The 14,494-nt window shown below is 52.0% G+C and overlaps 2 protein-coding genes across 5 annotated transcripts; both read left to right on the top strand.

Annotated features, from left to right (window-relative positions):
• The first annotated feature begins 1,782 nt into the window (after window positions 1-1,782).
• Window positions 1,783-5,214, top strand: LOC111939313 (TLC domain-containing protein 5-like). 3 transcript variants are annotated; one of them, XM_086860961.1, is made up of 3 exons: window positions 1,783-1,872; window positions 2,465-2,664; window positions 3,256-5,214. In XM_086860961.1, exons 2-3 carry the CDS (start codon window positions 2,469-2,471, stop codon window positions 3,756-3,758), a joined length of 699 nt encoding a protein of 232 aa, XP_086717087.1. In that variant the 5' UTR covers window positions 1,783-1,872; window positions 2,465-2,468; the 3' UTR covers window positions 3,759-5,214. The 3 variants fall into 3 exon arrangements, with proteins under 3 accessions (XP_086717087.1, XP_086717086.1, XP_086717088.1); XM_086860960.1 differs by lacking the exon at window positions 1,783-1,872 and adding an exon at window positions 2,029-2,100; XM_086860962.1 differs by lacking the exon at window positions 1,783-1,872 and adding an exon at window positions 2,042-2,100 and having other exon boundaries at window positions 2,468-2,664.
• TLCD5 (TLC domain containing 5) lies at window positions 3,434-14,340 on the top strand. 2 transcript variants are annotated; one of them, XM_023941456.2, is made up of 3 exons: window positions 3,434-4,331; window positions 10,522-10,726; window positions 11,097-14,340. In XM_023941456.2, the coding sequence occupies exons 1-3, from the start codon at window positions 4,320-4,322 to the stop codon at window positions 11,633-11,635; spliced, it is 756 nt and encodes a 251-aa protein (XP_023797224.1). In that variant the 5' UTR covers window positions 3,434-4,319; the 3' UTR covers window positions 11,636-14,340. The 2 variants fall into 2 exon arrangements, with proteins under 2 accessions (XP_023797224.1, XP_023797226.1); XM_023941458.2 differs by lacking the exon at window positions 3,434-4,331 and adding an exon at window positions 8,392-8,479.
• The last annotated feature ends 154 nt before the right edge of the window (window positions 14,341-14,494 follow it).

Genomic DNA, 14,494 nt, shown 5'->3' with positions numbered 1-14,494 from the left:
TTCCATTTGATTCTCAGGAATTCCTCCAAGTTTTTTTTTTGCTCCCACCTGCATGAATTTTGGAATAACATTTCTGAAAACTGGAAGGGAAATCACCGATGTATTAAAAGCTGAATAACGGCACCTGCACATGAATATTTCTGCTGAGATCAAGGCCAAGCTGTGCCAGGCATTGTGCAAATGCATCCTGAGGGTTCATCTCCTCCACAAAGTTTATAAACACAAGGACAAATCCCTGGGATTTATGGATAAACCGGCCCTGAGTGGGAAAACAAACACCAGCAGTTTGTTTGCTCCACAAAAAGCTGCAGTTGGAAGGGAGAGAGCTTCGTTCCCCTGCTACCCAGGAACGCTTCCAGCCTCGTAGGGGAGCATCACAGGGATTTAAAATAAACAGAGCAGGAAATTCCAGCTTTCCAGGACCGAGTCACCTCCCACAGCCACAGAGGAACAATGCAGGGAGCAATTGCTCCCTGGGACAACTCAGTCACCTCCTGAGCTGTCCCCAGAGCAGTTCCTGTGCCTGAACCATCCCTGTGCTCCCTGTCCTTCTCCAAGGAGAGCTGCTGTGGCAATTCCAGCTGCACACCAGGTGCTGGGGTACCTCATAAATTCACATTTAGCAGTGCCCAAGTTCAAGCGAGGCTGGGGAGAGCTGGAAAATTAACAAATTGCTGTTGGTATTTAATTTCTTTTACTGTTCATTCATTCCTTTCCTCCTCTGATTTCCACCTGTGAGGAGATGGAGTGCAAGCTGGGAGAATATTCCTTATCCTTTACAGGGTTTCCTGTGGCCTGAGGGGAGATTTTGAGCATTTCTCAGTGCCCAAATGATGCCACCGAGTTCCTTCATTGTTCCTGATGCTCACAGCCTTGGGATTTCCATCTCTGGTAGAATTAGCATGGATCCTAAGAGTCCAATAAAACATTTTAGTTTAAACTCAGGCTCAGCTTTACAGATGCCAGCAGGGATTAATATTCAAATATTCAAAGGGGGCTGTTGGACCCCCCTTTGTGCTGGATTTCCAAATGCTAGGAAAGGAGACAAAAATTCTGCAAGCTTAACTCAAATATAAGAGCAAACTGTAATTTACGATCCAGTTAAAAGGATATTTGAATGTATAACTCATAGGAGCATCCTGTGGAGTGCAGATCTCCCTGAGAAGGGCTCTTGTGCCCTCAGTGGTTTCACTCACAGTGTTCAGCAGGGAAAATTTGGGTTGTTTGAGGGACACGGTATCAGATTTTAAAGTAAACTGAGTCAGGGATGACACAGCGCTGACACCGAGCTGGCTGGCAGGGCTTGGAGGAAGCACAGCCCTGTCCTGGTTACTCACTCCTCGCCCTGAACTTGGCCCCAGCTCAGCTCCTGGCTCACCCATCCTGTTCTGCACGTTGTGTGTCACATCTCCCGAGCAGCGAGTGGCCGGCACCGCTCCCAGCCCCGGACCCAGTCCCGAGCTCCTGCCTGAGCCTGCCCTCCCTGCACCGAGGTGCTCCCTGTCCCCCCAGCCGGGAGAAAAACTGAAAAACTCCGGGACACTCGGAAAAACACCAGAAAAACACACAGGAAAAAACAGAAAAAAAAAAAAGTGAAAAAAGGATTAAAGGAAAAAAATGACACCAGCACCTCCCCTCTCGCCTGATCCACCTTTATTCTCCATCACCAGAGAGGAAAACGCTCAGCCCAAATTAAGTCTGGGCGCCCTCCGGGACGGCTCCAGCCGGGCGGGCCGAGGCTGGGCGGAGGTACCAAACGCCTGTCCCGCTTCCCCCGCCCCGTTCCCCCTTCCCTGCCCGCCCTGGCCCGGCTCTGGCGCTGCCCCGGGGCTCCAGCCCCGCTCCGCGCATCCCCGGCCGCCCCCGGGGCAGGTACAGCGGGGCTGAGCGAGCGGGGATGCAGCGGAGCATCCTCGGGGGATGCCGCGGGGGCCGGGCCGGGCCGGGCTGGGCTGGGCAGGACAGGGGAGGGCCGGGGAGGGCAGGACAGGGACGATAAAAGGCTCCGAGAGCTCCAGCACCGCCTCCCCGCCCGGGCAGCCCCAGCCGGGCGCAGGTTCCGGGCGCGCAGAGCCGGAGCGGGGTCGGGTCCGGAGCGGGGTGAGGATTTGGGGCTCTCGGCTTGTCGGGTACCCGCACCCCCGTGCCGAGCTGGGGATGGGGTCTGCTCCCCTCCAGGGCCCTGGTCCCAGCGGGCAGAGGCGCTTTGGCATGGGAGGGTTGGGATTGGGCTTTTCCCGTTCGGGTTTGGGTATCTGGAAGCGGGGCTAAGGGGGCTCGGGAGAGCGCGGTGCTCACGGGAGGGGTACGAGGTTTGTTTGGATCGTTTCCGTTGTTTGTGGGGTTTTCCCCCACCCTATCCGGATTCCCATGGATGTGCTGGGGTGGGTACGGAGGACGGTGGGGATGAACACGGCTTTCTGAGGGGCTGCAGCCCTCCTCAACTCTGTCCCTCTGTGTCCAGCAGGATGGTTCCCATCGTCCTGGAGGTGACCTGCAGCTTTGTCACCTGGCTGTGTCTCTACAGCTGCCTCTGCCGCTGGAACAGGCAGCGTTCCTGCAAGTGGAGCTGTCGCCTGGTCACCCTCCTGCACGGGCTCATTGTCACCTTCCTCTCCGGCTACGTCGTGTTCCTGGATGGCCCCTGGCCTCTGACCCACGCAGGTATGTTTGGCATCTCACCTGTGCTCACCTGTGCCTCTGTCACAGGAGGAGGTATGGCCTGGTTTCCTCTCCTTACAGGTGTGTGTTTGGGGCTAAATTTCGTTTAATCCCGCTGCTTCTTTTTCCCCCACTTCTCGCTGTTCATCCTTCTGCTCCTTTAAATTTTTATTTTTATTTTAACTTGTCCATGTGCAAATTGGAAGTTTTCAGGTTGGCAGCTTGAGTTTATTGCAGCATCAGGTGTAGCAATGTGTGGAGAACAAAGTGCTTTCGCTTTTTGAAGGGTGTAATAACTCCTGCCATTCAGCTGCAGGGTTTTGCTGGCTGGTTTCTATCGCTGAATCTCAGATAGTGCTGCTGGTGGAAGCCTGGCTTTTCTAAAAGGCTGGAAAGGAGAAGGGAAGCAGCAGTGGGGTAGGATGGGATGGGTCTGCTGGGTGGGCTGGGGTGTGAAGAGGAAGCAGAACCAAAGATTCTGAATTCCTGGCACTTGGATAAGGCTGGAAATTCGGGAGAGAAGCAAACTCAAGCTGTAAAGTAGAAAAATATCTTCAATAAGACCCCAGGCTTTATGCACATCTTCCATTCCAGGTTCACCAAACACCCCTCTCCAGATCCACGTGTTGTCCCTGACCTTGGGCTACTTCATCTTTGACCTGGGCTGGTGCCTGTACTTCCAGACTGAGGGGGACCTGATGCTGCTCCACCACACCCTGAGCATCTGTGGCATGATCCTGGTGCTGGGGCTGGGCAAATCTGCCACGGAAGTGAACGCTGTGGTGTTTGTCAGTGAAATCACCAACCCCCTGCTCCAAACCCGCTGGTTCCTGCGGGAAATGGGCTCTTACCACACTTTCCTGGGAAAAGCGGTGGATTTCCTCTTTGTGCTGCTCTTCCTGGTGCTGCGGATCGGGGCAGGAGCGTGGATCATGTATGGGATGGTGACATCCCCCAAACCCAACTGGCTCCTCAAGGCTGGGGGCCTGGCCATGTACGTGGTGTCCTTGGGGTTCATGGTTGAAATTTGTCGCTTTGTAAGGAGGAAATTGTGGAAAAAAAGCCCTTCCCTGGACACACAACCTTTCCAGGAGTAGGAGTGCAGCTGTGGGAATTTTGTGGCTGCTCGCTAATGGGTTGGAGAGGAGAATCCCCTGGGTTTGGGGCCTGGCTGCTGGAGCTTGTTCCTGTGAAAAGAACTCCTGAAATGCCACGGAATTGACTTTCTGCTGCCTCTGGAGGAGATGGATCGGCGCTAGGAACATGGAAGAGCTGAGAGAAGAGGGATTTGGGTGGAAACCTGAGGAGCCTGACACCGACTCCCTGACTTCCCCAGCAATGGTGCAGTTCCAAGGAGGGTGGCAATGCCAGAGACGATCAGTCTGCAACCAATAATTGCACAATCTCTACGTTCTGTCCTCACTTCCAATGCAGAATTATTTGACAGTGTAGAGAAAACCAAATATGAAAAAATCCCATTTTCCTGCCAGTGGGACTGGGTAAGGGGCGTGACCTGGCAAAGACTTCCTGAGCCTCACCCTCCTTAATAATCCTGGATTTGGACAATGTGCTTGGCTAAATACTTGAGTGAAAGACTCTGAACAAGACTGAAGTGCTTGCAGGGGTGTAGTGGAGTTGTCCTTTGAGAGTGTGAAGTGATGGTACTCAAGGTGAGGCAGTGTTTTACCTCCTTGTTTTTAATGACACATTTCCTTTGCTCTTTTTTAAATGCTTCCATTCGGGCAGGTGCTGATCTCAGAGCAGAGTGATTTCTCTGGGACTGACTCAGGCAAACAGGAGTCAGGAATTAGACTTGTGCCAATAAAATCCATGAGCAGGTGTTGGCCTAGGCTGGGATGGCTTAAAAAGACCCATCAGGCTCCTTGTGGCAGAGGGAGGAGAGTGAAGAGCCCTCCTGGATGCTCTTTCTCTTCTGGGGTTGGCTCATTTGCAAGCCACTGAACTCATGGCCAGTGAGTCAAATATGTGACTATTTCCAGGGGTGACAGGAATGTTTAGGCAGATCTCGGTGTGACATCTGCTCCACACCAGCAGGCCTCACTCAGAGCATGGAACAGTTCTCTCGTTTTCTTTACCTCTCAGAATTGTGTTCTGACATTTTCCCTGGGGTTTCAATGTGAATTTCCCTCTGTTCAAGGCTGCAGCTCAGATTTAGTCTCCTCTAAAAGCCTCTCAGAGAGCTGAGAAGCAAATGCAGAGGTGAGGGAGGGGAGCAGTGGGGATGCAGCTCCTCCACTTCCTTTATCTCACTGAGTTTGGCTCTGTTCAGGGCAGATATCAGCCTTTGGGCTGGGGCTCCTCAAGGTGTCTGGACAGATTAAAAACTAACCCAAAATAACCTCACTTTGGACACATCTTCTGAAAGCATTGCAGCTGTGAACCCGGGCAAGTTCCTGGGCCAATATTTTTAGGAAAGCAGGAGCCAGAGTGGCCTCCTGAAGTGTGGGCACCTGCCAGGCTCCCTGTGATCCTCCAAAAACCCCTCTGAGTGACGGGACTTCTAATAAAGTCATGTTCTCTTTTGAAAAAGAACCGATTGCTGTGATGTTCTTTTGTTCTGGGTCTCGAGGAGGCAGCTGGACTGAGGGCTGAGGCAAAGGGGCTCGAGGGAAGGCTGAGGATGCCAAAATCACTGGTTCATTCCCTCTGTGCAGCTCAGGGAGGAGAGAGGCGGTGAGGAAACGAGCCCAGGCTGAGCCAGGAGCTCTGGAGGTCAGGCTGGAGCTGTGGAGGGCAGGTGAGGCTCAGCTGAAGCTCAGGTTTGTGAGCAATGCACCCACAACCTGCTTTGCCAATGAATCAGCGCTGCAGAGAGCTTAAGAGCCACCAGCCTGAGGGGTTTGCTCTTGCTGGACACATGAATAACTTGAATTCTGGCCATGGCCTCCTACATCCCAGGGTGCTTTTATTTTTTCTCTGCCTCTCTGGGGTTGGGTTTCACTGGGGCAAAGCCCAGTTTGGAAGGGTTGCAGCGTAACTTGTCTGTGGATTTTTTTGGAGAAGCAATCAAAAGCATGAGAACATCTTGGGGGTTATAAGATGTCCTAAGTCACCACTGAGTGGCTGTTTCTGGTTGGGAACCTGCCCCTGCTGGGCCAGGACTCTGCTCTCTGGAGTGGAGGAGAGCCTGGATTGGCTTCCAAGGAGGAAAACCTCTTCCTCCAGCTGAGGGACAGTACTGGGACAGCATCCCAGTGCACCCAGATTGTTTGTGTGCAACCAGAGGTACCTGGGGAGGTTGGATGCAAAAGAAATGCCCTCAGGTTCTCATCTGCCAAATCTCACCTAAGGATAATTATTTTAGTGCTAAACCCTGCAATGTGATGCTAGGAAATCAGCCAGCTCCACTATCCCACTGTAATTCTTATTTCTAAGAATATGATTTTTCATGGAGGTGCCTGCTTTTTATCTGTCAGATACCCTTGAGGGCTTTTACAGCCACAAAAACTGAGTTTTAGTAACGGCCTGTTGAACTCCCAGGCTTCCAGTTCTTGTTTATTCCCAGTTTAATTGTGGATGAGGAGTTTCCCAGTGTGGGTAAGGTAATAAATACATTCTGTGGTGCTTTTCAGTGTTGCAAGCTCTGGTTAGAACGGGTCCAGGAGAGCAGAGGAAAGGATGTGCAGCTGGGGGAGGCTGTGGCTGCACTAAATGAGGCAGCAGTGTGCAAACAACTGTTTGCAGAGGTTCCTGCCCTGAGCTGTTTTGCTGAACTCTGTTCATCTGCAGGCCAAGCGTGCCAGTGCAGTGCAGCCCATTGAAATGGCTGACTCTGCACAAAGCAAACAGGAAAATTGGTGTATAAAGCTGCACCTCACTTCTGGTACAATCCACAGGGAGATGATTTCGCTTGCTATCTTACACCTCACTGTGCAAAGTTTGTGCTAGAAACAAAAAAAAACCAACCCACAGCTTCTCTGTGTCCCACCTCCTGCATTAAATGATCTGTGCCTTGTTGGGACTCTGTTCTTCTGTCAACATCTCTATATTTCTTCCTGGCTGCTCACAGCATCCCAGAATGGTATGGGTTGGAAGGGACCTTAAAGATCATCTCAGCTTATTCCAAAAATCCCCTGCTTCTATCCCAGGTTGCTCCAAGCCCTGTCCAACCTGGCTTTGGACACTTCCAGGGCAGGCACAGCTTCTCTGGGAATTCCATCCCAACTCCTCATCACTCTCACAGCCAAGATTTTTTTTCCTGATAGTCCACCTAACCATGCTCCTAATGTGAAAACATCAGCCCTATAATTTCCTGTCTGTCCACACTTTTCTTTGTCCTAAGCTAAACATTAAAACAGCTCCATCTCATTTGTTACTGTGGCAAAGGTGGAGGGAAGCAAGATGAGAACTCAGATTTGTCAGAGACACAAATGCACTATTAATCCTCGTGAGGATGTGCTGAAATAGCAGGAGGATGAGCATTTTGTAGCAGTAGGAACCTGTACCTGGCCTCGACTGGAAAAGTAAGATCTGTATCTTGTTGAATACCCAGCGTTTATTAGGAGTGCTGTAAGAGGCAGGTCGAGCCACTCCCACCACATTTCAAAAGGTAAAACTTGATGGGATGAAGGCAAAAACCAAACCCACGTTTTTGGGTGTGAGAGGTTGTTTTGACTGTAACTTATGAAAGGTGGAAGAACTTTGGTAGCTGCTTTAAGTGTCCTGCTTAAACCCAGAATTTGGGATGTGGAGAGCAGGAGAGAGAAGAAATTGCTGGGGTTTGTAACTGCTGCACAAGCAGGGGATGGAGAGGATGTCCAGGGCAGGGTGTGAGCTCTCTCCACCCGCTGCAGCTCCATTCTGGGTGACAAAACCCCTCGGGGGGTGTCACTTTGGACCTGCTGCTGCACTGACACAGCTCTGAAGCTCTGCAGAAGGCTCTGCTCACATCAGGAGTGAGGAGAGGGAACGCTGCGTGTGCTTTGTGCCCTCCTCGCATCCCTGCAGCACGCACGGGGCGACTGGAGCGGGCGGGGTGGCTGTGGGACTGATTTCTGTGTCCCCGGGCTACAGCGATGCTCTGTGTGCCCTGTGGGGACGTGACCTGAGCCGGGTGGAGGGACTGGAGGGGCTGGAGGGGCTGGGGGCACTTGGCTGGCTTCATCCGGAGGAGACAATTTGGGATGTGCAGTTCTGATCTCTGATCTCCAATTTGGGGTGTGCAGCTCTGATCTGTGCTCTCCAGTTTGGGGTGTGCAGCTCTGATCTCTGATCTCCAGTTTGGGATGTGCAGCTCTGATCTCTGATCTCCAGTTTGGGATGTGCAGCTCTGATCTCTGATCTCCAGTTTGGGGTGTGCAGCTCTGATCTCCAGTTTGGGGTGTTCAGCTCTGATCTCTGCTCTGTGATCAGGGACCCAGGGAATGGCTGGAGCTGTGCCAGGGGAGATTTAGGTTGGGTATCAGGAAAAGAAGGTGCTGGCACTGCCCAGGCTCCCGAGGGAATGGGCACGGCCGGAGCTCCAGGAGCTTTGGGACACCGCTCCGAGCACGGGGTGGGGTTTTTGGGGTGTCTGTGCAGGAACAGGAGCTGGGCTCATGATCCCGCTGGATCCCTTCCAGCTCAGAGCATCCCACGGCGCAGCACGGAGGGCAGGGATGCGCGGAGCGGGGCGGCTCGCCTTTCCTGCCATCCCGCCGCCCCTATCCCCTCCTCCCGTCCCTCCCCCTCCTCCTCCTCCTCCCCATCCCCATCCCCATCCCCATCCCTGCCGTCCCTCCTCCCGGCCGCCAGGTGCCCCTCGGCCGCCGCCGCTCGCTCCGTGATCCGGGGCGGCTCCGGCGGCGCGGCCCGGCAGGTGGGTGCTGGGGAAGGGTCCTGTCCCCGTCCCTGTCCCCATCCCTGTCCCTGTCCCCGTCCCCAGGGATGCGGGAGCCCCAGCGGGGTGGGGACGGGCCCGCTGCATCCCGCGGGGTGCGCAGGCGGTGCCCCGGGGCTGCGCTTCTTGGTGCGCTCTCCTCCATCTTCCCCTTCGGGCTAAAAATACACCGAGAACGGGATAGCGGTGCTTTGCTGGAGGTGCCCATATGTGTTTGAGTCGTTTTCGGGCTGTTCTGCACCGGGTTTTTAGGCGCGTGTGTTTATTGAGGCTGCTTTCATTCCGGGCCTCATTGCTACCGGTGATATAAATAATAATATCATATCTATTATGTAGAATAGATACATAATAATATACGCGATAAAATAATATAGAGAGAAAGACATCATTTTATATGTGATTACATGTTGCTTGTTTATTTATTGTTTATCTGTATATTATGTAGAATTATTTGTTATTTATTGTTCTGTAATTATTGCTGCTTTTTGAATTATATCGGCCTTTCTAGTGTGCATATGCTAAAGACAAATCAAAGGGTGGTTTGGGCTGGAAGAGACCATACAGCTCATCTCATTCCATGCCCTGCCAAATTCAGGGACACCTTCCAATATCCCAGGCTGCTCCTACCTGGCCTTGGGCACTTCCAGGGGTCCAGGGGCACCCCCAGCTTCTCTGGGCACCTGTGCCAGGGCCTGCCCACTCTCACAGGAAAAAGTTTCTTCCTCACATCTAATACATATTTTTTCTCTTTGAGTTAAAGCTGCTAAATGTTGATTTTTGATGTGCAATTGGAAGAAAGCCCCCTGCAGAAAGCCTTTTTCCCTAAGGGAATGGCTGGAGCTGGGGCAGGGGAAGTTCAGGTTGGATCTCAGGGAAAGGTTCTTCCCCCAGAGGGTGCTGGCACTGCCCAGGCTCCCCAGGGAATGGGCACAGCCCTAGGGCTGCCAGAGCTCCAGGAGCGCTCTGAGGCACAGGGTGGGGTTGTTGGGGTGTCTGTGCAGGGCCAGGAGCTGCACTGGATGGTCCTTGTGAGTCCCAGCTCAGGATATTCTGTGATTTTCTTCCCAGAGTATGGAGACATATCTTTTTCATGAGTAGGTGTGGAAAAGACACCAGTATTTTTACAGCTGATTCCTCTTCTTTCCACCAGCCTTCTCCAGCTGGTCGATCCCTTTTGTCACATCAGAATTCTCCCTCCCTTATCTGCTCTGAGTCTGGACCTCTAGCAACAGGGATGTGAGTGGAAATGCCTGCTCAGAGCAGTTAATCCCATCCCTATTTCATCTCCCCATGTTCCCAAGGCCCATTAAAACATAATGGTTTTGTTTACCCAGCCTCCAGTCATTCCTGAGAATGCTCCAACAGGCCAAACAGGAAGGTTGGGCTGTGCAGCCCTGACTCCTCATCCCGTGAAGTCGCTCTGGTGCTCCCCAGCCCTGGGAGAGAGGCCAGAGTTGGACAGCAGGTACCAGTGGTGCTTTGGCTGTTGCACAACTGGAAACTCCTGTATCCCAAAGCCTGACTCGGCTTCTTGTGCTGCACTTCCCTGAATGCTCCGGGGTAGTGACACGCATTTCATGGGCAGGCGTTATGTGAACGAGGTGTAGAGTAGAGCAATGTGTATTTGGAGGGTTTTAGTGACATCCACAAGTGTTTCTGTGCTGTAATTTTGTTCTGGTAATTTGTCTTTTGCTTGTTTGAGAGATGTTTGCATGGTGCATGAGGGAAGATGTATAAAAGGAATACTGCTGAAAAAAAACCCCTTCATGGACATAGATTCTTATTCTTTTGCACCCAAAAGATTTTGATGGAGGTTTAGATGCCAGTAAGGATGAAATGAAGTCTGCAATGAGGAGAAGAAAGTGGTTTTCACACAGAAAACCTGTCAGGAGAAGCAGCTCTGCACACTTGGGGCTGGGATGGTTACAGAGCAAAGCTGTGCTGGGTTGTGCTGACTCTGCCACAGCCTCGACCTCCTGCTCGCTTTGTCTTTCTGATCCCTGGTGTCCTGCTCTTCCCAGGACAGGATGCTGTTCCCGCTGCCCCTGCGTGCAGCCTGCAGCCTGCTGGCCTGGTTCTGCCTCTACAAGTGGTTCTGCCACCGCTACCGGCACCGCAGCATCGAGTGGAGCTGCAGGCTGGTCACACTGACCCACGGCATCCTCGCCACCTGTCTGTCCGCTTACATCGGCTTCATCGATGGCCCCTGGCCCCTGAGTCACCCAGGTGAGTGAGGAAATCCCTGATCCCACCTCCCCAGGGGCTCCCTCACCACCTCAGTCCCCAGCCCATTTCAGGGATGATGGCTGCAGTGATATCTCAAGCTCTTTGTGGTGGAGAGCCCCAGAGGAATGGAGAGTCTGGTACTGGATTTTGCTGGTGTAATGCCCCTCCCCAGCTGCAGTTTGGCAGAGCGTGTGGCCTTTTGTGTGGCCATTACGTGTGTGCAGCTGCCGGACTAACAACCGTGGCATTGTGACTCGGGGGACTTCTGTGGCCGGGCTGTGACCAGCGCGAGCCGGAGGTGAACACCCCATCCCTGTCTCACATCCTGCCTGCTGCCTCCACTCTGTAAAGCTCTGCTTTGATGTTTCAGGATCACCCAACACAACCCTTCAGGTGCACGGGCTGTGCCTTAGCTTGGGCTACTTCATCTTCGACCTGTGCTGGTGCGTGTACTTCCAGACGGAGGGTGCCCTGATGCTGGCCCACCACCTGGTGAGCATCGTGGGCATCGCCGCCTCCTTGGCCCTGGGCGAGTCGGCCGCGGACGTCAACGCCGTCATCTTCGGCAGCGAGATCACCAACCCGCTGCTGCAGGCCCGCTGGTTCCTCAAGGAGCTGGGCCGCTACCACACCTTCACGGGCGACCTGGTGGATTTCCTCTTCGTGGTGCTCTTCACCGGCGTGCGCATCGGCATGGGGGCCTGGCTGATGTACTGCGAGCTGGCCTCGCCCAGGCCCCGCTGGTACATCAAGCTGGGCGGGGTCATCATGTACGTGGTGTCCTGGGTGTTCATGGTCAGCATCTGCCGCTTCGCACGGAGGAAGAGCATGAGGAAGTACCAGGCCTGGAGGAGCCGCAGGAGCCACGAGCTGTGCTCCAAGACCAACGGGCACCTCAAAAGCCACTGAGTGGAGCAAAGATGGAGATGGCAGGCTGGCAAGGAGGGGGATCGTGCCTGAAATGCCACGGCTGGGAGATGAGCCAATGCATGTTAGCAGTTCTGGAGCCAAATTTATCCCTGGCTAACTCCACTGAAATCCATGGAGCTATGCCATGGATCCACTGGATGTGCAGTGCTCGGCCTGGCAGAGGCTGGCTCTGGGTACATAAGCACAGCCTGAACGATGAGTGAAAGAAGGGCTGATTTTATAGATTAAATGTGGCTAGTCCAGGTGTAAATAGCGATGTCTGTAGCCAACTCCTTCAGGATCTTGGAAGAGAGGAGGAGGTAACACTAGATCTCCATGTCCAGTGTCCTGTGCAGTCTAGGCAGCTAGAGTGACTCTTCAAGCTGGGAGGAAGAAGCGTGTTCTAGTGTTGCATCCAAGCTAGGATTCCTGGCTCTTCCACCACCTCTTTGTGTGACCTTGGGCAAGTCACACAACTCTAACTCTGTGCCTAATTCCCCCTCTGTGACTTGGGGGTGATGGAGCTGCTCCATCTGTTATGCACTTTCAGATTTTTACTTGAGAGGTGCTATATAAATGCAAAGTGATGGTTGTTATCTGCACTTGGTTCATTATCCCTGTGTTTCCCTTGGGAAAAACGACTTTGGTGGTCAAGCTAGAGTGAGATTTTAGAAAAATCAGTATTTTAGACAGTTTGTTGTTCCCTACCCTTTTTATCTCCTTTTAATAACTTGTCTATTAACATATTGATAACTTATTTTCTGTAGTGTCCAGAAGCTCTAATCAGCACTGGCACCATACAGGACTAGGTGCTCTGTGAGTACACCCAAAGACAAACAGACCCAGAAGGGAATTTTTTTTCCTGATTTTTCCCTCTTCTTCTCTGACTGTTAAAACTCCCCTACAAACACTGCTTTTAGCTCCTTGGGTAACCAGCACACTCCATTTTGAAAAGCCCCATCAGGATTTGCCAGTCAGGGGTTTTCTTGCTGATGAGCCAAGCCCTGATTTTGTCTGCAGAACAGACCAAAATTCCCTCTGCTGTGCCCCAAATCCAAATTGGGATTTCTGGTTGTCCAGAATCTGCCCTGTGGAAGCCACAGACTGACCTTGGCTCTCCTTCATCTGAATTGATGCTTTGACCCCTGGGCTTTGATTTCCCTCTGACTGGGTCTGAGTCACATTATAAAAGTGAATATTATGAGGATCAGAGAGATTTATTTTACAGCTTAGTAATTAAACAAGAGAGAGGCCCAGAATCTGGTCTTTTTTAAGAAAAAAACCCAACCAAACAAACAAAATAAAAAACAACAAACCAAACCTGACTGGGAGAAAAATATGCATTACTTATCTGGTCCCATTTGCAGGGAAAAGCCATGCCCAGTTGGCAGCTTCTGGAGTTTATTTCACTGCATGTTCTTAAGCTGTTCATTTGTTGTTGCTGTGATTTTGAGCATTTCCTTTGAGCCTCCAGTGCAGCTCAGGTGCCCCCTTTAGCTTGAGCCTTGCCTGCTGCAGCCAAAGACCTGAAGAACCCCCCAAAAAAACCCCTTCAGATGAGCAGAACCAGATGAGCTGGTCCTGGACACTCATTTTGACACATTCAGCACTATCAAGCCTTGAAAGGAGACCAGAAGGGCTGGTTGGGGCTTGCTGGTTCTTTTTTCCCAGCTCTGCTGCTCTGTTGAGCACATCCAGGAGCCCTTTTTGCCTCAACCTAACCCACTTTGGGAAGTGGGTCCTGTCTTACCTACCTCGTAGGGTGTTTCCATTGAGCACCAAGCCACCTTTGATGGATTCTCGGTGCTTTGTGTCATGCTGTGCTGTATAAAAGTTGCTTTGAGTGAAGCACTTCCCGCTATGAGCCATCAGCAGCGCTTTGTCACCTGAATGTGGGCACTTCCCAACATCCCAAAAGCAGGAGTGAGGTGTTTTTGTAAAGGTGCATAAGGGCAGGAGTCACAGAAAAGGGAGCTGGACATGCACATGAAGGTCAGCTGCATCTTCGCAGCGAGCCCCAAGCTGAGGAAAAGGGATTTCCCTGGTCAGGATTGCAGGAATCTGGAGCCAGAAGAGTCTCAGCCACTGAGCAGGGAATGAGGGCTTGCAGCAGCAGCTCCTGGAGAAGTGGAGGTGAAAACAGGCTGGTCATTCCTGCTGAGCTGCCCAGCACCGAGGGCTTCCAGAGAGCCCTGGTGGTTTGGGCTCTGACCTTTGCTGAGGGTTGGGGTGCAGCTTTATGGGGTTAGAGCCCTCACCTGCCCAGGGGGATGAGGATGGCAGTGACTGCAGTATCTGTTTGAAGATATTTTTAAGCACAATGGTTGAAGTTTTCTGAACAGGGGGGAAACTTTGTTGGAAGGAGAGCACTGCTCAGCTCTGAGGCTCTAGAAGGTAAACAAGAAAACAAAAGGGCAATTAGGAATGGCTTTATGAGGCAGAGCAAGGCCTCATAGCCCATTTAGTGGGCTCCAGCATAGAATCACGGACCCAGGAGTACAAATTCCAAGCTGTGGAGCACAGGGTGGGACCTATCCTCAGGCTAGTCCATAGTGGCTAGAGCAAACTGTGAGAGGAAACTGCAGAACTAGTGTGAAATAATAACTTGTGTCTGAATTACTGTGTAATAGCAACTAATGTTCCACCAGTGAATGGTGTAGAGGCTTTGTATTATGTTTTATAAAAATAAAGATTATTTAATTATATAAGGAATTGGTTTTCTCTGTTTGCGTGCTACTCTTAAGTCACAGGTTGCAGCTGATGGTTTTGGAGGGTTTCTCCAACCTCAAAGATATTCAGTAGGATGGAGGAAAAATGTTCCCTTTGTTTTCCATGCCCTGGATGCCACAGGAAGAGGTT

Source organism: Cyanistes caeruleus, chromosome 23, assembly GCF_971803275.1.
Source record: "Cyanistes caeruleus chromosome 23, bCyaCae1.hap1.1, whole genome shotgun sequence".
Classification (NCBI taxonomy): domain Eukaryota; kingdom Metazoa; phylum Chordata; class Aves; order Passeriformes; family Paridae; genus Cyanistes; species Cyanistes caeruleus.
Note: the sequence above shows the minus strand (reverse complement) of the source record. Positions and strands in the feature narration are given on the sequence as shown.